At 46.5% G+C, this 25,378-nt stretch overlaps 1 protein-coding gene across 1 annotated transcript; it reads right to left on the bottom strand.

Moving 5' to 3' along the window:
• Nucleotides 1-2,338: 2,338 nt before the first annotated feature.
• LOC120018343 (ARF GTPase-activating protein GIT1-like) lies at nucleotides 2,339-25,363 on the bottom strand. The gene is made up of 20 exons (XM_038961485.1): nucleotides 24,974-25,363; nucleotides 22,179-22,312; nucleotides 21,192-21,304; nucleotides 20,708-20,813; nucleotides 20,372-20,458; nucleotides 19,892-20,022; nucleotides 19,472-19,566; nucleotides 19,031-19,073; nucleotides 18,307-18,333; nucleotides 17,447-17,495; nucleotides 16,832-16,904; nucleotides 15,918-16,015; nucleotides 14,801-14,912; nucleotides 14,311-14,438; nucleotides 13,000-13,152; nucleotides 6,289-6,369; nucleotides 5,906-5,982; nucleotides 5,482-5,655; nucleotides 5,294-5,357; nucleotides 2,339-5,058 (listed from the first exon to the last, which is right to left on the bottom strand). The coding sequence occupies exons 1-20, from the start codon at nucleotides 25,023-25,025 to the stop codon at nucleotides 4,843-4,845; spliced, it is 2,013 nt and encodes a 670-aa protein (XP_038817413.1). The 5' UTR covers nucleotides 25,026-25,363; the 3' UTR covers nucleotides 2,339-4,842.
• Nucleotides 25,364-25,378: the final 15 nt, after the last annotated feature.

The raw sequence follows: 25,378 nt of genomic DNA on the forward strand, positions 1-25,378 counted from the left end.
GGTTTTTCTTTATTTTTACTATTTTCTACATTGTAGAATAATAGTGAAGACAAACTATGGAATAACACATATGGAATCATGTTGTAACCAAAAAGTGTTAAACAAATCAAAATATATTTTAGATTCTTCAAAGTAGCTACCCTTTGCCTTTAACAGCTTTGCACTCTTGGCATTCTCTCAACCAGCTTTACCTGGAATGCTTTCCCAACAGTCTTGGAGGAGTTTCCACATATGCTGAGCACTTGTTGGATGCTTTTCCTTCACTCTGCAGTCCAACTAATCCCAAATCTGAATTGGGTTGAGGTTGGGTGCTTATGGAGGCCAAGTCATCTGATGCAGCATTCCATCACTCTCCTTGGTCAAATTGTCACACCTGCTCCCGCTACCCTCTCTGGCGCCAGGCGGCCCATCATTATGCACACCTGTCACCATCGTTACGTGCATCAGCACTTCATGGGACTCACCTGGACTCTATTACCTTATTGATTGCCTCCCCTATATCGGTCACTTTCTCAGTTTCAACCCGGTGTCTGCATTGTCATTTTGTTCCCCTTGTCCAGAAGCTGTCCTTGTTTTGTTTCATGTCCGTTATTTATAAAATATTCACTCCCTGTCCTTGCTTCTCGTCTCCTAGCGTCTGTCCTCACAGAATGCAGACACCAAATATTGGAAGCATCAGGGAGTGTATTTTGTTTGGGTTGGTGACGTCGGGTCCGGGTGCCGCTGCCGAAGGAACCGGGGATTCCTCAGCCGGCTCGACGGGCTCCCGCGCCTCAGCCGGCTCGACGGACTCCCGCGCCTCAGCCGGCTCGACGGGCTCCCGCGCCTCAGCCGGCAAGTCGGACTCCCATCCCATGTCATGCCTTGGCCGGCCCCCCAGGGCGGTGGGGGGTACTGTCACACCTGCTCTCGCTCCCCCTCTCTGGCGCTCGATGTGGCCAATCATTACGCACACCTGTCACCATCGTTACGTGCTTCAGCACTTCATGGGACTCACCTGGACTCAATTACCTTATTGATTGCCTGCACTATATCTGTCACTTCCTCAGTTTCTTCCCCGTGTTTGCATTAATGTCGTTTTGTGCCCCTTGTCCAGACGCTGTCCTTGTTTTCTCATGTCCGTTATTTATAAAATGTTCACTCTCTGTCCTTGCCTCTGTGTCTTTCCTCACACAAATAGCACTTACACAGCCTGGAGGTGTGTTGGGTATTGTCCTGTTAAAAACAGATGATAGTCCCACTAAGCGCAAACCAGATGGGATGGCGTATCGCTGCAGAATACTGTGGTAGCCATGCTGGTTAAATGTGCCTTGATTTCTAAATAAATCAGTGTCACCAGCAAAGCACCTGCACACCATCACTCCTCCTCCTCCTCCATGCTTCATGGTGGGAACTACACATGCGGAGATAATCCATTTACCTACTCTGGGTCACACCAAGACACATCTGGAACCAAAAATCTCAAATTGGACTCATGAGACCAAAGGACATATTTCTACCGGTCTAACGTCCATTGCTCGTGTTTCTTGGCCTAAGCAAGTCTCTTATTCTTATTGGTGTCCTTTAGTGGTTTCTTTGCATCAATTTGACCATGAAGGCCTGATTCACGCAGTCTCCTCTGAACAGTTGATGTTGAGATGTGTCTGTTACTTGAACTCTGAAGCATTTATTTGGACTGCAATTTCTGAGGCTTGTAACTCTAATGAACTTATCTTCTGCAGCAGAGGTAACTCTGGGTCTTTCTTTCATGTGGCGATCCTCATTAGAGACAGTTTTATCATAGCGTTGATGGTTTTTGAGACTGCACTTGAAGAAACTTTTAAGTTCTTGAAAATGTTCTGTATTGACTGACCTTCATGCCTTAAAGTAATGATGGGGTGTTGTTTCTCTTTGCTTATTTGAGCTGTTCTTTCCGTAATATGGACTTGGTCTTTTACCAAATAGGCCTATCTTCTGTATACCACCCCTACCTTGTCACAACACAACTGTTTGGCTTAAAAGCATTAAGAACAGAAATTCCACAAATTTACTTTTAACAAGGCACACCTGTTAATTGAAATGCATTCCAGGTGACTACCTCATGAAGCGGATTAAAAATGCCAAGATTGTGCAAAGCTGTCATCAAGGCAAAGGGTGGCTACTTTGAAGAATCTAAGATATTTTGATTTGTTTAACACTTTTTTTGGTTACTACATGATTCCATATGTGTTATTTCATGGTTTTGATGTCTTCACTATTATTCTACAATGTAGAAAATAGTAAAAAATAAAAAGCCTTGAATGAGTAGGTGTGTCAACTTTTGACTGGTACTGTAGGTTTCAAGCATCTCGAACTAAACAAAAAACATACGTTTAGGACAATTCACTTGTTTTTTAGTTTATTAGAAATGTACAGCATGAGATCCATTACAATTGACCTTTCTTAAAATGTTGTACTTTTTACAGTTTTTGCCTGTGTTAAAAGATATTCTCCCATCACTGATCTCCCAGGTGAAGAGGTGTATGATACACAGAAAACAGTACGGGGCACAGTGCCACTGTCCGAACAACATGAGTGTGTGTTCGCTGTGCATGGCATGCGGGATGCATGTGTGCGTCTAACATTCCCACTAAAAAGGGACCCTATACTAAAGTGTCCATTAAGAAGGGGGAAAGGCGTAGCATTGTGCAACAGCCCTTTCCCCTCAGACTTGAGATGAGTTTAGTTCTAACCAGTGGCAGACTTCAGATCCTATTCACTTACCCCTCAGACCTGGAACCCACCATGGGTAAATAGATCTGACCTCCCAAGCACAATACGAACATATAGCTTAAAAAAAATAGGATGAAAATATGTTAATATATAAGCCTCTATTCTATAACAGGTTGTCTGAGAGGTAAAAGGAGGACATTGTAATGGGGAAGTATTTTATACTGGCCCAGTGTGTGTGTGTGTGAGAGATGGCGATAAATAATCAACTGAGGGAACCCAAACAGCTACAACATCACTACGTATTAAGCCAGTCTAGCAGATGTGCAAAGGCAATCATGATTGGAACGTTACATATGACAATCTTTTGGACATGATTTGACTGGGAAAAGATAAAGGATCTCATCCCCTACAGGTTCGTCAATTATCGATCACATGAGAGCACAGTCAGGCGGATAGTGAAACGACGGGACCCTGTGGATAAGTGAACATGGGTCAAGCTGACATGGAAGAGCTTCCAGGTGTCCAGGATCACACAAGCCATGTGTGTGTGGGTCCAAGTAGTCCCTCCCTGCTTCAGTTCATTTCCATCCGTTTAGTTCCTAATTAACACGACCCAGATCCATCTGACAGACGATCACTGAAGTCCTTGAAGCTAAGAACTCAAACTAAATACGTGGAGTGCTATGGTCAGTGTCACTTAGCTAAGTGTGACCGTTAACTTGTTTAGCACAGTATAAAAACAGGGACACTTTCCCCAGTGCCCCCACAAACCTACAGCAAGTGCAGTTTGTAGTTGTCACAAAACATTTGTTCCCTATCTAGCTAGTCTGCTTCGAGTTGGCATATGTTGAAGAGCGAACTTTGTATGGATCCCACTGTAGTGCCATTGAGATGAGCTTTGTCTAGCGACTGAAGCAGCCAATGGCTGCAGTAATATATATCATGCCGCTTCCAAGGCGTTTTCTACTGATAGCAGATTATACCCCTTCCCTACCCCTTTGGCATCTGTTCAACCCCATGGCTACTGACATATTAGAACATGACAGGCAGAAGAAAAAAATGACTGAAATGTCACCCGGGAGGAATTGGACTGCTCCAGGAGTGTTTGAGGACCATTTCACAAGTTAGTGTGTGTGTGTGCGCGCGCATGTGTCCAGTCCCAGTCAGACAGAAGGCGAGTGAGTATTCTCACAGCTCTCCCTGGTCCTCTGAACAGGAACCATCATACATGAGACGACATTAAAATAAGCAAACATACATGATAATGTAAATCATGACCATAATAATAATAATAATAATACAAAACAAATGGGCATAATAATAATAAATCACAATTATTCCAGTGTAAGTGTTTCTTTTCTTAAGTCAGTAATTCTTGTCCCCAGAGGTACAGGCCAACGGATTGGCATAAAAAAATGGAGAAAAAATACATGAAAATAATAAAACATCACCTAGTCGTTTGTCCACGATGCCAAGACATGCTGTAGTGTACCAGGGGGTCTGAGGGAGTAGCAAGGGCCCTCCTTAGCAGAGCCTGGAACTACAGAGGAGGCAGTGTCTGAGAGACAGAGGGGTAGAGCAGTGTGTGTCTCTCTTCCAAGGCCTGGCCCCCTTGTAGGCCACACTGACTGGCCCCAACCCCGGGCCCAGCCTACCTCGGTCCCAGCCTACCCCCCCTAAAGGAACAACGGAGTGAGATCATAGTGAGATGATGAGAGCTGAGCCGCTGTTGTGCTGTGCCCATCCCCCACATGTGATTACTGTCTCAATGGTCCACACTTCTCTTCAGAGTCCCCTCCTCCGCAGAACTGCTCTCTCCCAGTCCACTCAGGTATAGTAGTGAGAGCTGAGTCATTTCTCAGCTTCGTTCTATTGTCATATAATATAACCACCTGGTCTTCCCCCGCTCTTCATTCCCTACCTTCAATTCCTCTCATTTCATCCTCAGAGATCTTCTTTTCAGTCTGCAACCAATATAGCTTCTCCCGTTGGCTGGTATTTCTCTCTCCCTTGCGATGCCAACCTTCCAAGTCACGTTCATCACTTGACTAGGAAGCTTGGAAATCGAGGCTACCTCCATCCCTCTCCCCTCCCTCTGTCAGTCTAGCAGCTCCCCTTGCCACTCCCCTGTCCGTCCCCTCTCTACCCCAGTCACTGTTTCTTCTCGCGGGTGGTGATGGTGACCAGCTGCTTGGCGGCCTTGGCGATGTCATAGGCGCACTGGATGACCTGCTGGGTGAGCAGCTGGTAGTCGACGGCGGGCGCTGATGGGTCCGAGGGAGCCGCCTTGCGACACTCCACCTGGAGGCGGGAGGCGCTGGATGCCAGGAGGCGCAGGGAGCAGTGCACAGCGTCTAGGGCAGGCCGCTGACGGGAGACGGAGAGAGAGGGGTAGGGGCCACAGTTAGACACAGAGGCGACAACACTTACTGCTTAAAGCTAGAATCTGTATTTGGTCCCAAAAAACGTGCAGTATATATTCTGCTGTTCTATTACGCATGCACCAAAAGTTGTTTGAAGCAACTTCTTTGTTGTTGTCATGATAACTGGCGGTGTCAGCTTCACACCATACCGAATCTAGAAAGAGAGAGCAAAACCTTACCTTGGGAAAGAGAGAGGCCATTTCAGTGACAGCAGAGTGGATCTTCTCGGAGCATGGAACAAAACTGGGGAACACAAGACAACCTCTCGTTACCACCGGATACAACTAAAGCCAAACTATTGTTACCACCACAGACGTAAGCCTCCCCCGACTGTGTGATGGAGTGAGTCTCGTAGTCGGGGCCCTACCTGTCGTGTTTGAACTCTTGTGCGGCCCTCAGAAGCTCCTGGATGTTTTTGGTCACCTGCTCCGTCTTGAGGATGACGTCTTCGGTGCAGGGCAGGGTAGGGTCCGGCTCACCCCCTTCACCCCCACCCCACTCCTCCGAATCCCCCCGGCCTTCCTCTTCACTGCTGCGCCCCCTACTTTAGGAAACACACACACAGTACAATCTCTACATTAGCCTGCAATTCACACATAAGCCTCTCTGAAGTAATAACCACAGTAAATACGTCCTTGAGAAAGACAAACAGTCTGCTAGATGTCTAGGTACACCCTAGAGCCCGGCCTGTCTGCCCCTCCTACACGTTGGGAGAGACTCCAGAATGACCCGGTCACTGGGCAGCAATCTGCTCCAGATATCCCGACCACCCCTCCCACCCCCAGCCTTACCTTAGCGACAGCTCATACATGTGAGTGTTGTCATAGTCACTATCAGTGCCACTGCCGTGCTTCTCTCCTTTAGGGCCCTGTGCACAAACAGAACACCTTATCAGCGTCAAAAAGGTAGCCGTAGTGATTCTAACATCAGTGAGTGTATGGTAAGGCCTTTATTAACCAACCAAAAGCAAGCCATTCACACAAACATTTCCACTAAGCCACAATATACAGCCCTCGGCAATGCATCAGCTCACATTGGTCTATAAAAACTGTCTGTCAGCATTCATATGACGCCACTGAATGTGTCAGCTGGTCTGGGGTTGGTCGCGAAGTAGCCTGGAAGTCACAGATGAGTTGACCAACTGTAAAGGAGGGCGACAGTCAGCCAGTCTTACCATGTATCTCCCCATCTCCATGGAGCCAGAGAGGTGCGACCCTCCATAGGGTGTTGGACCGCCAGGACCCCCCTTCCTCACCTGGAGGTGGGACAGAACAGGAACTCAGAGGAGGATGAGAAGCAACAGAGGAACCGCAGAAGGAACACTGCCTGACAGAATGTTTTCTTTTATTTTTGTAGGAAGATTCCAAACAGACACTGGGATGTGATATACATGCTTGAGCAGAGTCAGCTCAGCTTTGTGCACGGAGATACTATCCTATATGTCAAGGTCAAATTTGATTATTTTTGTCAAATACCTTAAATTTAACAGCCAAACTGCAGAGAAACTTTCTCCAGGACAGGCTTATACTGAAAATGTAGTTAGTGATGGAGTACAGCCCAAGTTGACTGGAATTCAAAGAAAATGTGTGTCTTGAGCTAAGCCCTGCCAATTAGTTAGTGAGCCACTATCCCAGACAAACTCACACACAGGAGTATATCATTAACATTACCAGACACACAAACATACGGTCAGACATACACAGAAACAGAGGAGCCGGTTAACTTCCATTAGCTTGCCTCACATCACGTCTCCTCTCTAGCCACTTTCACAATAGAGGACCTCCAGTAGCCGGGGCCCGTACTCATAAAACATCTCAGACTAGAAGTGCTGATCTAAATAGGAGGGGTCCCTGATCTTAGATCAGCACTCCTACTCTGAGACACTTTATGCAGGCCCATACAGTCAGCGCGGTTATAGACACTTTTTAGATACAGGCTCACTGACATACGGGCCTATGCTGCGAGTTTTCCCAGACAGTATGGCCAGTAGGCCACTCTTGGACTCACTGTTCCCTAGTGGAGACCTAACTAGATGAAGACTGAACATCTACGTGAATATTTGTATGCTGGCATATGCTGTATGATACACAAATAATGTCCATACAATGAAGTCATCGTCATCTGTGGTTTTCAACAGAGCACTGGGTTTTACCACTGTGTGGTCCAATATCTATGAAGGGATTCAAACTGCACAACTTAAAAGGGGCAATCTGCAATTAGTACATCCATTTTTTTACTTTTAAATTAATGATATACAGTATCGCCATGTCATCTTAATAAGTACTTATAAATGTCTTATTAGCAACAATGCGAGACATACACTACCGTTCAAAAGAAAAGCAATTTTTTTTGTCCATTAAAATAACATCAAATTGATCAGAAATAGAGTGTAGACATTGTTAATGTTGTAAATGACTATTGGAGCTGGAAACAGCTGATTTAACGGAATATCTACATAGGCATACAGAGGCCCATTATCAGCAACCATCACTCCTGTGTTCCAATGGCACGTTATGTAAGCTAATCCAAGTTTATCATTTTAAACGGCTAATTGATCATTAGAATACCCTTTTGCAATTATGTTAGCACAGCTGAAAACTGTTGTGCTGATTAAAGAAGCAATAAAAAACGGACCTTCTTTAGACTAGCTTAGTATCGGGAGCATCAGCATTTGTGGGTTTGATTATAGGCTCAAAATGGGCAGAAACAATTAACTTTCTTCTGAAACTCGTCAGGCTATTCTTGTTCTGAGAAATGAAGGCTATTCCATGCGAGAAATTGCCAAGAAACTGAAGATCTCGTACAACACTCTACTACTCCCTTCAAAGAACAGCACAAATTAGCTCTAACCAGAATAGAAAGAGTGGGAGGCCCCGATGCACAACTGAGCAAGAGGACAAGTACATTAGAGTGTCTAGTTTGAGAAACAGACGCCTCACAAGTCCTCAACTGGCAGCTTCATTAAATAGTACCCACAAAACACCAGTCTCTACGTCAACAGTGAAGAGGCGACTCCGGGATGCTGGCCTTCTAGGCAGAGTTGCAAAGAAAAAGCCATCTCAGAATGGCCAATAAAAAGAAAAGATTAAGATGGGCAAAAGAACACAGACACTGGACAGAGGAAGATTGTAAAAAAGTGTTTTGGACATACGAATCTAAGTTTGAGGTGTTTGGAAGAACATTCGTAAGACACAGAAAAAATGAAAAGATGCTGGAGAAGTGCTTGATGCCGTGTGTCAAGCATGGTGGAGGCAATGTGATGATCTGGGGGTGCTTTGGTGGTGGTGAAGTGGGAGATTTGTACAGGGTAAAAGGGATCTTGAAGAATGAAGGCCATCACTCCATTTTGCAACGCCATGCCATACCCTGTGGACGGCACTTAATTGGAGCCAAATTCCTCCTACAACAGGGCAATGACCCAAAGCACAGCTCCAAACTATGCAAGAACTATTTGGGGAAGAAGCAGTGAGCTGGTATTCTGTGTATAATGGAGTGGCCAGCACAGTCACCGGATCTCAACCCTGTTGAGTTAATGTGTTAGCAGCTTGACCGTATGGTACGTAAGAAGTGCCCATCAAGCCAATCCAACTTGTGGGAGGTGCTTCAGGAAGCATGGGGTGATTCAGATTACCTCAACAAACTGACAACTAGAATGCCAAAGGTCTGCAAGGCTGTAATTGCTGCAAATGGAAGATTCTTTGACGAAAGCAAAGTTTGAAGGACACAATTATTATTTAAATCAAAAATCATTTATAACCTTGTCAACATCTTGACTATATTTCCTATTCATTTTGCAACTCATTTCATGTATGTTTTCGTGGAAAACAAGGACATTTCTAAGTGACCCCAAAGTTTTGAACGGTAGTGTACACAGAAGAATAACATTGTAAACAACTTATCTAGATATATTCTAGCATATAGAACTCTAGGGTCTATTAAAAAAAAGATTTACAAACTACACAAGAAGAAATTGTGCATTTGCTAATGCCCTACAAAATACAAACTAAAGAGAGACATGGAAAAATGCACAGATAAACCAAACTGAAATACAGTGCCTTTGGAAATTATTCAGAACCCTTGACTTTAATAACCAAACAAACCACATTGTTTGGTTATGTATTCTAAAATTGATTCAAAAAATATGTATATTTGCCTCAATCTACACATTTTTGCAAAAACGTTTTAAATAAAAAACTGATATCACATTTACTTAAGTATTCAGACCCTGTACTCAGTACTTTGTTGAAGCACCTTTGGCAGCAATTAGACTCAAGTCTTCTTGGGTATGACGCTACAAACTTGGCACACCTGTATTTGGGGAGTTTCTCCCATTCTTCTCTGCAGATCCTCTAAAGCACTGTCAGGTTGGATGGGAACCTTGGATGTCAGGTTCCCCGCTGCACAGCTATTTCCAGGTCTCTCCAGAGATGTTTCGATCGGGTTCAAGTCCGGGCTCTGGCTGGGCCACTCAAGGACATTCAGAGACTTGTCCCGAAGCCACTCCTGTGTTGTCTATGTGCTTAGGGTTGTTGACAGGTTGGAAGGTGAACCTTCGCTCCAGTCTGAGGTCCTGAGCGCTCTGGAGCAGGTTTTCATCATGGATCTCTCTGTACTTTACTCTGTTCATATTTGCCTCCATCCTAACTAGTCTCCCAGTCCCTGCCGCTGAAACACACCCCCACAGCATGCTTCACCGTAGGGATGGGTGCCAGGTTTCCTCCAGACGTGACGCTTGGCATTAAGGCCAAATAGTTAAATCTTGGTTTCATCTGACCAGAGAATCTTGTTTCTCATGGTCTGAGAGTCTTTATGTGCCTTTTGGCAAACTCCAAGTGGGCTATCATGTGCCTTTTACTGAGGAGTGGCTTCCGTCGGGCCACTCTATCATAAAGGCCTGATTGGTGGAGTGCTGCAGAGATGGTTGTCCTTCTGGAAGATTATCCCATCTCCCCAGAGGAACTCTAGAGCTCTGTCCGAGTGACCATTGGGTTCTTGGTCTCCTCCCTGACTAAAGCCATTCTCCCCCGATTGCTCAGTTTGGCCGGGCGGCCAGCTTTAGGAAGAGCCACACCCCGTGTGGCTCAGTTGGTAGAGCATGGCGCTTGCAACGCCAGGGTTGTGGGTTCGATTCCCACGGGGGGCCAGTACAAAAAAAGTATGAATGTATGTACTTGTAAGTCGCTCTGGATAAGAGCGTCTGCTAAATGACTTAAATGTAAATGTAAATGCTGCAGCAATTTTTTGGTACCCTTCCCCAGACCTGCGCCTCAACACAATCCTGTCTCTGAACCCCACGAACAATTCCTTCGACCTCATGGCTTGGTTTTTGCTCTGACATGCACTGTCAACTGTGGGACTTATATAGACAGGTGTGTGCCTTTCCAAATCATGTCCAATCAATTGAATTTACCACAGGTGGACTACAATCAAGTTGTAGAAACAGCTCAAGGATGATCAATGGAAACAAGATGCACCTGAGCTCAATTCCAAGTCTCATAGCAAAGGTCTGAATACTTACGTAAATGTGATCAGTTATTAAAGTTTAATAAATTTGCAAACATTTCTAAAAAACATTTTTCCTTTTGTCATTATGGTGTAGTGTGTGCAGATTACTAAGGATTTTTTAAACATGTAATCCATTTTAGAATAAGGCTGTAATGTTAGAAAATGTGGAAAAGGTCAAGGGGCCTGAATACTTTCCGAAGGCATTGTATGCATTGTGAATTTGCATCACCCGCATTGACAATGGAACGTAAAGGTTGGATGCAACAATGAGCACAATAAAAGACAGACAGGACAGATTGAGAGACTGACTTTACCTCCTGGCTTCCTATGCACGTTCCATACCAGTCAGCGTGGCTGGAAGCAGGGCTGAGTGAGTGCGTGTGTGCGTAAGTAGTGCATTAGCTTAGAGCGCCGACATACTAACAAGAACGGCGGCCGTGCGCAGCTGGTGGCCGTCCTATCGCCTTTGACCACAGAAGATCGACCGCCATTTTCTGTTCATTTCCACTGTTTGTCAACACACCCAACAGGTGATCCAAGCACTGCTGACATTCGTATAGGTCTGCCTGCCCTCTTAGTTCCACTGTGACCGAGTGGGTCAGTGACTGACTGACACATAGCCTTGAAGGATCCATTTTGAAGTGCGTATGGCTAACAGGGCAGGTCAAACCACTAACACCCCATGCTTGTGCTGCACACACTAGAGGTAGGGAATGGGAAAGCTATGATTGGGGAGTGTCTAAGGTCAGGACATCTTCACTCATCAATGGCGGGAAAGCTACCTGCCAGCTTAGCTTAACAACATGACCTTCTACACTCAAAGAAGCCTCAGAGAAACTCATGTGAAGTGAATGGAGGCGAAGAGTGATTTGCTACAGTGCCGAAGGCTCAGTAAAGGGGCTAGGCAGTGTGTGTGTACGTATGCGTGTATGTATTTGGGGCGGGTGCGTGCGTGCAGCATCTGGCCCAAAAAGCATAGCGCCAGTGGTAGAGGCTGGGGGTCAAAGGTTAGGGGTTAAAGTGGAAGAGCGCTCCACTGGTGAGCGGTGTATACATGCCAGACAGCAGTAGAGGAGGAAGGCAGCAGTAGAGACAGAGAGGGCAGGTGGTGTATATCACCATGACCACGGCCACCTGGGGGCCGTAGCGCGTTGCTCACACTTACACTGGGGTGCAGAGGCTGCAGGCGGCCCGTCAGGGAGTCCAGGCCCGGGGAGTGGGAGTGGGGTTTGGGGGTGGCGGCCCCCGGCTCGTACATAGAGAAAGCCTGTCTGTCCCTCCGGTGGGCAGGCACAGCCGAGGACACAGCTAGGCTGGAGTGGTCCCCTCCCCTACCTCCCCCGCCTCGCACCCCCCCTGGCCAATGTGCCGGGCTGCCTCCTCCCCCGCCTCCCAAACCGCCAGCTCCCCCTCCTCCTCCGACCTGGCCCCCCCGCAACGCACTGTTCTCCGTCTGCATCCGCGAGATCTACGGGGAGAGGTGGGGACGGGGGGAGGGTCACCTGAATGTTTCAAAGGTCACACGGACACGCATCCACATACACAAGTACTGTACAGGGAGCTTCATTTAGCTAACCACATACTAGATATGGATGGAGGTAAGACTAACAGTTTATAGGGAGTCTATACTGATGGGGGGATATAAGGGCTTAAACTGGCTTGCATGTCAATCTAGTGAGTATAACTACATGCTGGGTTCTCTTAACTAAATAAACATACATATTGGCAGTACTGGGGGTTGATCTTTCGTATCTTGGAAAATAAGAGAACTACACATGCATTGTTTATTGAGGTGTACGGCGGGGCTGCTCTAGCCCACACCGTTTTACCTGTATGTACCTGTCAAACTATCAACACTGGAAGAGAACTGCTGTGCATTTTCCAAGTGTGTGTGCAGGGGCTGGTATTTCTCCTTGTGTTAGACATGAGTGATGATAGACATGGGACAATAGCTCAGGCATTTATGAGAACAGAACAACACCACCATGGAGATACGGAACGGAAACAAAGTTACTAAATATGGTGTAACCGATGGGAACGAAACCTGATATTTGACACAGTGAAGAACAAACTGCAGTGCTTACACCAACACTGACAGACACTGTTCTGAGCTGCACAATTTGCTTACTACAGTATAAGGACAGCTCTGGGAACAGAGTAGACCAACACTGATAGTGACAACACACTAATATACTGAGGCAGAAGATATACATCTTCCACTATAATTAGAAAAGCACATCTTGGTGCATAACACAAACTTTTAGACATATTGAAATTCCACCCGTCTTTCCATTATGCATGCTTCCCTCCATCACTCTATCCATAACTCCCTCCCTCCTCTCCCTGCCATCCTCCCTCCATTTTTATCTCGTCTCCCTACCTCTTTCTGCAGCCGGCGCAGCTCTTCACTCAGGTTGTTGTTGACCTTCATCAGCTGCTGGACTTTAGCCTCGGAGGAGGCCAGGGCCTTCTTAACCTCCAGGTACTCCTGCAGAGTGATGGGCCCGTCCGACAGGTCCGACGAGTCCATGCTCTGAGGGGACACACACACACAGAAATATAATTAAAACAATCTAAAAATACACACACAAGTATTCGGGAGTCGTTTATGTGGGTTATTGTCTGTGCAATAAGCTGCACTAGATTTCATCATCCCTCTTAGCAGTAAATGGAGAAGTCTGAGCACAGCTTAAAATAACTACCTTTTCACATTCAACACAAACCATATTTGAGACATTTATTTTCAACTGGAAATGACTTTGAATGGACTCCGCGTCCATTCACAGCTCAGCCATATCTGAGAAGCACAGAGCTTCTGTCTGTATGAGACCAGAACAGAGCTTTGTCACAAAGTGGACCTTAAATTCTCATTTTACAGCAGCTTTTCCACCACGTCCTGTGACTGTGGGTGCCTGCTTTAACAGGGTTTTCACCCCCCTCTCCTCTCCCCTGCCCTCTCCCCTCCTCTTGCACTCCCTCTCCTCCCCTGCTCGTGGAACAATGCTCCTCTGATTGGAGAACCAGAATAGCTGTGATGTCACTGTGGAAGTATGTGGCAGCAGTAGCAGCACTGCCACTCCCGCAAGGCATGCTGGGACAGGCGGGGAGCAAGACACTGCTGGCTGCTAGGGATAATACTGCAATCACTAGAAGAAGCTAAGAAGAACATTTTTGCCTTTTAGATCACAATGAATATGATTAGATGGACAGGGGGGGGGACCTGGTCCTAGATCAGCACTTCTATTCTGAGATGCTTGATATGTCTGAAGTGCCTCTAATAACTCCAAGCAGGGACCATAGCACCACTTCCTGGTCACTTAGCTCCATCCCTTCCCTCCTCCATGTCTCTCAGTACACATTTTATCCATCTATTTACTAGTCTTAAGGGGAATACTTAGGCTGTTCTCTGGTACTCTAATGTTGGCCTGTAGAGAAAAACATAGCACAACGGTTTGCAATGGAAAAAGAAAACAAGCGCTTCTTATTAGGCCAGTTCCGAATAGTAACTCCCCCCTTTCACTATGTTTCAGGCTGCTTGATGCCTAGTGAACACAGCCCTGGGGGTGTATTCATTAGTGCAAACCGGTGCAAAACGTTTCCCATTGGACAAATTCAGGTAGATCCCCGTTTGCTTCCGTTTGATGCCTAATGAACACAACCCTGCCGTCCTTCTGTGCCCTTCTCTCCTCACCTTGGCCCGGTTGTTGCGCTGTGCGTTGTTGTTGTTCTGAGTGGTCAGCTCGCTGTCCGTGTCCTCGTCCGACGCTACGCTGTCGTAGTCATGCTGGTCGTCGTCGGCCCCCAGGTCCAGACTAGAGTCTACAGGGTTGGATCAGAGCAACAACATAGGCCCTGGCTCAGGAGGAGATAGGATGTGAGGAATCGCAGAAAGACGTACTGAGATTGAGCCACAGACATATCTGGAAAACTACAGCTCAACTAGCGATGACAACCAGGCAACCCCGACCCCGCCATTTAAAATATATCTCAGTAGCTTCTCCGTTTCACTCATACATCGCAATGGATGGATTGACTGAAGTGCGTGCTAAAATACATTCATATCCAGAGCATATTTAATTCATAAAGATCGCGTTTGAACTGGCTCAGTCCCTGCCCTCTCCTCTCCCCTCTGCTCCCCTTCCCTGTCCTCTCGTCCTCGGTCCTCCTCTCCCCTCTCTCACCGGTAGGGCTGCTAAGGCCTTTCCCTTGTTGTCTCCTCTTGGCGTCACTCAGGATGTCGATGATCAGCGTTGCGAACTCACGAGCGTTAAAACGGGCCAACTTCTGTCTACCCTGAAAGACAAAGACAGGCATGGGACACATTCAACAACCCACCGACACAGACCTATGTCTACAGGAGCAAAACGAGGTCAGACATTTTTGGTGTATTATTGAAGCAAACACTAAATTGGATCCAGTCTCTGGTATTGCAGTCCTGTGGTCACTGGTCATGTGGTGTGGAAAAGCACAGTCATGGGGGCTACAGTTGATCTTAGTAAGAGAGGCACACACACTAAACATTGCACCTAGCAATTTGCATGCTTGTGTTTGCATAAAGGGACCAAAAAAAAATGCAGGCTTTGTATCCATGTGGTTTCAATTCTAAACACGGTCCAACCGTGAGCACACCGTCATCACAATCCATTCTCCTCAGCCTCTGTGTGTGTGTTCTCTCAGTCTCCTCAGTCGCTCTGGCATGAAACAAAACACACTACTACTGACCAGTCAGCTGGCTCCAACGCTATTCAATCCAATCCTAGCTGGGGATCTCACTGTGGTGAGGGTACTGACGTGTTAAGGCCTATGTTTACACTAACAAGCTAGCCAACTGAATGAGGACACAGTCACACACAACCCCTTTAATTTCCCCTCACCCTCCTCCACAGCTGGAAAATCTCTCTCTCTCGCTGTCTCTATATCCCACTGGCCAGTGCAGAAGCTCAGACATCCCAGTGCAGCCACAAAACTATTAATAGAATTTCATCCCTCGCTCTCTCCCTCTCCATTTCAGCCCAGACGTTCTCTTTCTTCGTCTGCCCTTCTGTTCTCCCCTTTTGTTCCCATTTTAAAATCTGTCGTGTTCTAGGAGGATTTCCCGATAGTCCCTTCTACTGCCTGCCTGTGTCACTGTGATTAACATCGCCTTCAGCCTGCTGGTATCACTAAGCTTATACAGCAGTTGGAGAAGGAGAAATACGCATAGGAACTAAGATATTCAAGCATTTGCTGGCAGTCAAATGTTTATTAATTTGTTGTGTGTGTGTGTGTGTGTGAGAGAGAGATAGTAGTAGTGGTTACCTGGTTGCGTGTGGCTGAGTATTCGGGGTTGACAGGCAGGAAGGGCACCGCACTGCGCTCCGTCACCAGAGTACTGTGGTTCTGAGTCGTCAGCCACACTGGGAAACGGGGAGGAAGGAGAGAAAGAAAGAGAGATACATTATCCATCGATGAATGAGTGAGAGAGAAACAAAGTAATTTCAGCTGGAACACACACAGCAACACACCCTGCCTGCCGCCCACACATAAACACGGTGCACAGCTCCACTGGAACAGACCACAGAACAGTTACAGACTTACACATTCTCTCCTCCTAAAAATGTCCTGGTATACCTTGAGCTGTGTGTGTGTGCGCTTGTGTGTGTCCAGCTCTCTGCCTCTACCCCATCCTGCTTACCTGCGGAGTATGTCAGACAATGCAGTCTGTGACTGCTCCTCCTTCTGAGAGAGAGCGAGGGAGGAGAGCGAAAGAGTGACTCCAGAATTCCTGAGGCACTTCCTCACCAACTCGCTCTCTCCTTCTCTCTAAATTGCCTCCCTCTCTCTCTCCCCGTCTTTCTCTCTCCCTCCTTCTTTCCCACTCTGTCTCCCCCTCTAATTTTAGACCTCACCCAGTGCCCTTTAACAGACTTTATTGATGCGTTTTTTTTTATGTTTCCTTTCTAAACAGTGACTCCTTCTCCAGGGGAATAGCCAACACTAGGTCTACGTCCCACATGGCACCCTATTCCCTTTATAGGGCACTACTTTTTACCAGGGCTTGGTGAAATGTAGCACACTATATAGGGAACGGGACGTGGACCCAGAGTGGCCCAAACAGATTGCATGACTCAAAAAGGCAAAGACAGAAAAGGGCACAGGATGGAGAGGTCTAGAGAGAGATGGAGGAGAGGGAGAAGCAGTGGATGGGTTACACAGGAGAGGAGGAGTCTCACCTGCATCGTTCTCCCTGCGGTCCACTTCGTCATACACATCCATGGCAAGCTCCTCAAACAATCGATTGTTCAGCTGTCACACACACACACACAGTGATGCAGACAGTGTACACAAGACCAAGACAAACATAAGCAATGCACACCAAAAGAACAAACACCAGCGAGGGAAGAATATACACAACACACGCTTAGAATAATAGAGCAAACTGCAGGACAATCATGAACAGCAATACTGTCAACACAAACAGTAGCACTACACTAAAGAGCTCGCCCCTTTTGCTGCCTGGGCCAAAGGAGAATCGATTATACCATACACAGACAATGGAGAAAGTCATACTCCTCTGTCATAGACAATTAGAGTCACTGATACAGACATGTATCACTGCTTCAGTTTATTATCAGATTAGCTTGTGCTCTGGGTCGTGTTCATTAGGCACCAAATGGAAGAAAACAGACTGAAAATGGGAGGGATACCTTGACTTGTTTTCCATTTCCAAACATTTCAAAATGTGTTCCCTTCTGTCCAAATGAACACAACCCAGGAAGTTTACCAGATAGATACAGCCTTAACTCTAACCCATGACCCCAACCCTTTGACAACCCAGCACTACTCACCGCTTGCAGCTTCTTCTTAGCTGCCTTGGCCAGTTCTGAGAGGTCCAGGCTACGCAGACACAAACAGACACAATGTCACAATGAAACAACCACAGACACGAACAGAGAGAAGGGTGAGGAGAGAAAGGTGAGGTGGAAAAGATGGAACGGGGGGGGGGGGGGGGGGGGGGGGGTTCTCAGGGCGGTGGGAGAAGTGAGACAGCAGGGGTGTCAGGTCATGAGGCAAAGGCCATGGCCAAAATAATGGAAACACTTGAGTAAATGAGAGAAGTATATTGAAAGCAGGTGCTTCCATACAGATGTGGTTCATGGGTTAATTAACCAATTAACATCCCATCATGCTTAGGGTCAGGTATGAAAATGCAGGGCAGGCCATTATTTTGGCTACCATGGCTATGCCCCCATGGGATGACAACGCCCCCATCCACAGAGCATGAGTGGCCAAAATGGTTAGATGAGCATGAAAACAATGCCCTATTAAGACACTTTATGTTGGTGTTTCCTTTATTTTGGCAGTTACCTGTACCTCCTTCCATTTTGGTTTGACAACATGCAAAACGATAGGCCTAAGTACTTGTATTATATACAATGAGTACTGGTGGTCGAGATACAGTAGCCAACCTGATAATGGGATAAAATACCAGCCTCCTATTTAAAAGCAAAGGGCTCTCATCACTGTTTATTGAATCAAGACATCATAAAAGGTAATACTACCATATAAAAAGGTAGACAGAATAGTACAGCAATTCCTCCCTCCTTTCCTGACACCAGCAAGAAGATGACGAGCCCATGGGATAAAAGAGGAAGGGGGGGGGGGGGGTGTTGAGGGAGTGAGGGAGAAAGAGAAAAGCGAGAGATACCTCTGTGTCGGACACTTAGGGCGAGCTCTGCCTCCACAAGCGCAGCGCAGATGGAGAGAACAGAAAACGAGTGAGCGAGACAAGAGACGGGCAGAAAGCAAAAGAGAGGGCCCATATTCACAAAGCGCCTCAGAGTAGGAGTGTTGAGCTAGGATCAGGTCCCCCTCGGTCTATATAATCGTATGAATTATTATCTAAGGTAATACTGATCCTAGATCAGCTACTCAGACACTTTGTGAATACCGCCCACTAGTTCTCCACTGCTCACAAGAGTACGGTACAGTATAGTACAGAGTATTGTACAGTAAGAACAGTGTTGTAGAAGTCTTGTAGCTCAGCAGACAGACATGCAGTCAGTTTCATTAGTGTAACAGGGACCTTCCTCTCCTATCTAGCAGTACAGACTAACGGCAGGGCACAACCTACTGGTTAAAACACTGCAATACATCTAGCCACTTCACTTGTGCCAGAATATTACAAGGTATTCCTAACACTTCATTGTCGATTCCAGAAAATCAAAGGCATTGCCAGAATATCATGTCAAAGACAATAATGCCCCGTAGAGTATCTCATTTGAAAACACTTTTTAGTCCAGGATTAGCCTTAAATCTGTGTCTGAAAAACCACCCCCATGTATGATAAATATCAACCACCGTGCAGATTTATAAATATACTCCTCCCACCCATCCTGTTAACCCTGAACACATGACCCTTTGACACTTACCTGTCAGCCATCTGAGGAATGATATAATGCCCATTCTTGTGATCTACAGGACAGAGTACAATAGAGTGAAACAATTGTATTGTGTAAAACAGTCATTGGGTGAAAGATGCCTTACTAGTTAGGGCTAACAGTGGGTCCATACTTGGAGCGATAATCAGCGACCTAGGAACCACTAACCAGTCATGTTCAATGGAAGGAGGAGACACAAAGAGACACACAGGGACTTGGTGACCATAAGTGAAAAATGGCCCAATGTTATTCAAATGTAGGGAGGGCAGCTCTTGTTAGCAAGCTTTGACATTGGCTAACAACAAAACTGCCGTCATACTAACTGTTTGAAGGATACACCCACCAAGCGAGATCTCAACGACTTGATTGCTGATTATCGCTTCAACTCTGAGCCCTCTGTAAGATCCTTGGCAGGGGTAAAAGGTCACCTACCAGGGCGTCGGCCACACAGGTAGAAGGCCAGCCTGTCTGTGAGCTCGTACTGACACTCCACCAGCCGCTCTGCCAGCTCCACCTGGCCCGCTTGCCTGCCACACACACACACACACACCACACACACACACACACACAGTACAACAATCAGAGCCTATAACTGTACATATGAAAAAAGCTTACTGACAATACAGCAGCAACAAAAAAAACACAGACTACCTTGATAGAGTCACACACAAAACTGTGTGTGTGCTATGTTCAAAAAGAGTGAGCCAGGGGTGTATTCACAAGTAACAAAAGCAAACATGGCCAAAACAGAAAGGGACTACCTGAACTTGTCTAATGAGAAACCCTTGTTTTCCGTTGCAAAACGTTTTTGTTACAGTGTACACTAATGAATAGACCCCTGGTGTAGCCTACCTGGCGTAGTCCATGGGTGTGCGTCCGTTGATGTCCAGGGCTCCGGGGTCGGCTCCGTACACGACCAGCAGCTCTGCCTGCAGAACCTGGCCTGCCTTGGCTGCCACGTGGAGTGGAGTGGTGCCCTTCTCCTGAGAGGACAACCACACACACACACATCTCATTACTTCAAATAGGGATTTAAGGGAGCATGGACACAGCATAGACCGATTGGACTGATACTCTACAGTTGAGGTTGTGAGTGGTGAGAAAGTGGGTAACTTGCAGTAACGGTGGGTGGCAGGGTGAGTGGTGAGAAAGTGGGTAATTTGCAATAACAGGGGGTGGGAGGGTGAGTGGTGAGAAAGTGGGTAATTTGCAATAACAGGGGGTGGGAGGGTGAGTGGTGAGAAAGTGGGTAATTTGCAATAACAGGGGGTGGGAGGGTGAGTGGTGAGAAAGTGGGTAATTTGCAATAACAGGGGGTGGTATGGGTCTCACCGGGTGGAAGAAGTTGGCCTGTGCTCCCAGGGACAGCAGCCGTAGACATGTCTCCAGACTCCCCGTCCTCACACTGGAGTGCAGTTGCTGAGACAGAAAGAGAGAGAGAGACCCTGTGAATCCCCTCATTAGTGGTGTTTAATAGGTCCACACAGAAACTTCCAATAGTTATTCCTGTGGTGTCATTAAGGTGCTTCCTGCCTACAGGGGAGAGAAGAAGAAAGGCAGGCTCTGTGTGTGTAGAGCCTCAGTGGAGGCAGCCCGGCCCACCAGGCATTGCCCAGCCTGTGAAGGACGTCACCCTCTGACCCCTGACCTGAGGGGGCGGGGCCTCACCTTACTGAGGTCCTTGGTGGTAACACCGTCGTCATCGCGGCACGGCAGCTTGTGGACGAAGGATAGCATCTGGTACTTGGCGCGGATGAACTCGGACTTGGTGGGGCTGTTCGCACACATGCGCGAGCGGGGACACACACACACACACACAGAGAGACAGAGAGTAGGGACAAGCTGGGTAAGACATCAGCTCTTTGTATGAATCATTGCAGCAGGAGACGCCGAGGGGCAAATCCTCTCTGATCCCATAACAGTCTGATACTAGCTAATGACCCAAGGCTGAGCTGCATCTAACACATAAGCTTATTAGCCTGATCAGACTATAACAATTGACCAAGTGAAAATAAATCTCTTGGTGGGGGAGAGTTCCACAAACAGAGACTATAGGTAAGCAGGAATGTTCCCACCCAGGTCATCATTGTAAATGAGAATTGGTTCCCATCTGACGTTTTGTGAAATATGTTGTGAAACAAAATAAACTTACTGGACTTTGTCCTGTGGGTTAGGTTTCCTGCGGCCGCTCTGCACCTGCGCTGGGTCAAGCAGGGAGTGCTCCCAAATCGAGTTAGCCCCATTACTGGCCAGGGTCTGCACCATCTAAAACACACACACTGGTGAGACACACAACAACACAGCGCTTACATGAAATGATCTAATGTGTGCTTGGAACGTCCTCTTAGAGCTAATCAAAGCCTCTTCCTGTGCCTGAGGCTGGTCTAGTGGGTAACGCCACCGCCAGCAGCACCTATACACCACCAAGCGTGGGTGCGAATCCCAACCCCTGCGCCACTCTCTGCATCTACCTCCCCACTCATTTCCATCCTGTCTACAATTTTTTAAAAGCCAGTTCCTAACAAAAGTATTCTCAAATCTTATCTGTCCAGCAGCTAGGTAACACTCTTACTTTATATTAGTGTTCGGGGAGAAAAAAAGGGGGAAAAAATTTAAATCGATAGTTACATATCGCAATATTATTTTGGACAATAAATGTATTTAATTGTTTTTCTAGGTAGCTTTAGGTCGGCTGTGCCTGCGCCAAAACGCCAGTATTTTTCATCCTATAGCTTGATCGCCATCTTCTTTTTAAATAATGGGCCAACATGTTTTCAGCGCTTTTATTTCCATGCTCGCTCGTCTCTCTGCAGCAGACATATAGTGAGCAATATGTTTGGAACATCAATTCTCAATAAAATCATATTATCGAATCACAATACATATAGAATCTAAATATCGTGAGGTCCTGGCAATACCCATGTAGTTTATTAAGTGTTAATCATTAGTTTATGGATATACATGTTATAAATCTGTAATAAACAGGTATAGGCCTAATACATTGGTTGAATTGGTTTCCTTGTCATTTAGCCACTTGCCAAATACTGAGTTACTAGGCTACGTGTACACCCATCAGTAATGATCCCCAGTGCCCAGTACCCCTCCAGCCCAGACCCCTATCTTGTCCCTTCCCAGGTACCTGCAGCAGTGCAGGGGGCCAGCCGCTGTGCCGCAGGTGCTTGACGATGGAGATGTGGCGTCCCAGGCTGCGGTGCACAGAGCAGCACTCGTCACAGATCAGAACGCCCCTGTTGATGCTGGTCCAGCCCGGATCTGAAAACACAGAGAAAGAGAGAAAGATATAAAGTGAGAGAGAGGACGGAGAGGGGTGGGATGTGTACAACTTAGGCTATTTAGCAAAGACCCACCTCTGACTGGCTACGTGGCCATCTCAGGTTCATCATTAGGCCTATAGCTTTGTTTTACTGGTAATAAAGTTAGGCCTAATATTTGACATTATTGTTTACTGCATACATTTAAAATAATCAAATAGCCTACTGTGAGAGTGACAAATAGGCTGACAGTTTGCCTGACGTGGAGTTTACAATGACACTTAAAAAGGAGTTTTCGGGACCATAAATCAACAAAACGCAACAAAAAGCCATTATTATTAGCGTCATACTGTATAGCCTAAATACAAGTCTGACCTTTGAAAATCCAGTACCACCCAATTGTGCCTTTAGGTGGTAATGAGATCATCATACTAGACAAGTCCAGAGTTCAATGGGCACAAAGAGAACCATGGGCCACAAAGTCTAGTCAATAAGTCTGGCTGGGGCAAGGTTAGCCTACACCCTCAGGATCCTGCTACAATTAAGCTAAGCTAACTGTGTAAGAGGTTCAAACAACCCATTCTGTCCGAGGAACTAGATGGCACATTCTTTTTTCTCTCTCAATTGGTAGGCCTAAGAGCCTAAGAGATTGTGCTGGGGCAGAGCAAATACATGCAGAGAGAGATCTGTTCTTGAGGGACAATCTTGAAACAAATAGCTATTGGCAATACTCAACAAAGCATGCCTACTGTTTTCAAATATTATAATCTATGAAAAGCAGCAATTCATTGTTGGGTTTGTACCCATGGCAGAGCAGGACAAAGCAGAGGGCTAAACCAAATGTGAAGAGACACAGGGCTCTTCATCAGTATAGATTCCATTCATTGACACTAAAAGTTAAATCTTGACATAATCCAAGCTTCACAGAACAGCCCCATTGCTCTTCCTCTCCATTTCCACTTAGTGTGTGCAGCGCCTAATGTGATTTCATACGCATGCACTCACACAGACACTGACCTAGAGTACACACACACACACACAGCGCATGGGGCCACTCTAGTCTCTTTTACCACTATATCTACAGTCAACACAACTGAAGGCTGTAGCCCCCTGTTCAGTCTAGCATTCTACCACATGCTGTGGTGCCCATCACAATCCATAAAACTCTAATCATATGACAGAAAAACAAAAAGGCCTTATGAGCATACTGGCAGTAACAAATAGCCTATAGTGGCTATATGACTTCTTCCACAATATGGAGATTGTTTAGGAGTTCCGTAGCAATTCCACTGTGTAGTGTTGCAAGGAGTCACACACTAGTGGCGTGGTCAGCAGCTCGCTGGGGCAGCAAGAAAGCTGACAGTAGACTGCAAGTAAGAAAGGCAGGCCAGGCTAACGCAGGTAACTGCAGAGGAGTGATGGTCAGGAGTGTCATAAATCAGCTGGGATGGTGCAGAAGAGGCTCACAGAGCAGAATCACATTCCTGAAGGGAGAGCAGCTGTGAGGGAGAGTGCAGCTGCAATGCAACCCACCCCAACCAACCCCCATCCCAAACTCTCCTCCTCTCCAAAACATTGAGGCAGGTGGGGCTAAATGTGCAAGGCCAAGGCTATGCCGGCCAGGATGCCAAGGTTGGCATCCCATCAGAGTTGTGGGGGCACAATAATGTTGCAGAAAAACAGAGTTGGAGAATGTAGCCTTCATGATTTGCAAGACAATTTAGGATTTTATGAGCAGGAGGATTAAGCTAAAAGTGTTTGTTTTTTTGCCTACATATGGAGCCGTCTAAACAGGGCAAGGGTCCAGAATACAGGCACTCACTCAGTCACTATTCACATCCTCTACTAGTGCTACTATCAACGCCGCACTGTTTGCTAACCCATTGGCATTGGGTAGTTGCAGGCTGCTAGCTAGCCAACTAGCTTAAACTACCATTTTTATGATTATTTAACTAGCTATCTATCTCAGTAACAACGTTCAGCTAATCTTCGTGACTCTTAACGTTAGCAAACTGGCTAGCTATCTACACGTTACAACTTGGAATTGGTCACATTTATAAAAAAGTATTATAGAGGAAGACAAGCCAAACGAGCTAGCTAATTAGCCTGGCGTCTTCAAATTGAAATAGCTACCTAGCCAGTTAGCCCGTGTGGCCAGCTCAGTTCTAGCTACAGAGCCAACTTTACTGACAAAAGGCTGTGATAGCAAGCTATTCAAGTTAGACAAGACAGACACTCTCTCTCATTTGTTAGCAAGCTAGGTAAGTAGTTAACCGCCACGTCTAGCTGGTAGCTAACACAACTAACGTTCGCTAGCTATTAAGAGAAATACAAACAAACGTCTGACGTTGCTTGCATGGCTAACGTTAGTTGCGCTGGGTAGCGAGCTAGTCAAGCAGGCGAAACAAATCTGCCACACTAAAATTCATCCAATAAACCAAAGCAACTAAACCAAAGTAACCCTCTAGTCACTTAATTTATCAACACGTACTGAAAATGCAAATGTTACTCCGTTTAAAGGCCTGACTAACTAACTGCCTGGGAACCTGCACCGTGTTCTTGTACTATTGACAGCGGGCACAGGCCTCCACCGTCCCACTTAAAATGTAGCCAGCTAGTCCATCTCAAAGATTAAAACACATTGTTTCCGTTTGTATTGTACCTGGTGCACTGCAGTCGGCACATACTTCGGTTCTGTGGACCTTTCTTGACATGTTTAGGGTTCCACTACAGTAGTGGTTGTTTATCCAAATTATGTATTGATGCTCGCCCTTCCGAAGACCGCCGTCCGCTGTTTCTCGATGCTGCCCTGAATCCCCGGAAGCCGGCGATGTGGTCTTCGGCTCTCCCGGCCCGAAGCTACCCCTTTTCCTTTTCTTCCTACGCGGTTTCAGTCCTAAACTTCTGATGCAGTGAGTCGCAGGCCTCGTCAGTGGGATGATTATTACTGGCTAGCTCATATCTAGAGGGGTGTAAAACAATAGCGCACACAGCATTGCAAATATCGAGACCTAAGTAGGCTAACTGCGATCCTTCCACTCGACTCGCTCTCTCCCCCTTGCTCTGA

The sequence above is a fragment of the Salvelinus namaycush genome, chromosome 23, assembly GCF_016432855.1.
Source record: "Salvelinus namaycush isolate Seneca chromosome 23, SaNama_1.0, whole genome shotgun sequence".
Taxonomy (NCBI): domain Eukaryota; kingdom Metazoa; phylum Chordata; class Actinopteri; order Salmoniformes; family Salmonidae; genus Salvelinus; species Salvelinus namaycush.

Bases quoted from the DNA above. Each gene is read 5' to 3' on its own strand.
- LOC120018343 (XM_038961485.1), bottom strand. From the start codon at position 25,025: ATGTCAAGAAAGGTCCACAGAACCGAAGTATGTGCCGACTGCAGTGCA. The intron at 21,305-22,178 runs GTACCTGGGAAG...TGTGTGTTTTAG, and splicing joins GGCCCCCTGCACTGCTGCAG to ATGGTGCAGACCCTGGCCAG. The intron at 20,459-20,707 runs GTGAGGCCCCGC...TTTCTGTCTCAG, and splicing joins CCACCAAGGACCTCAGTAAG to CAACTGCACTCCAGTGTGAG.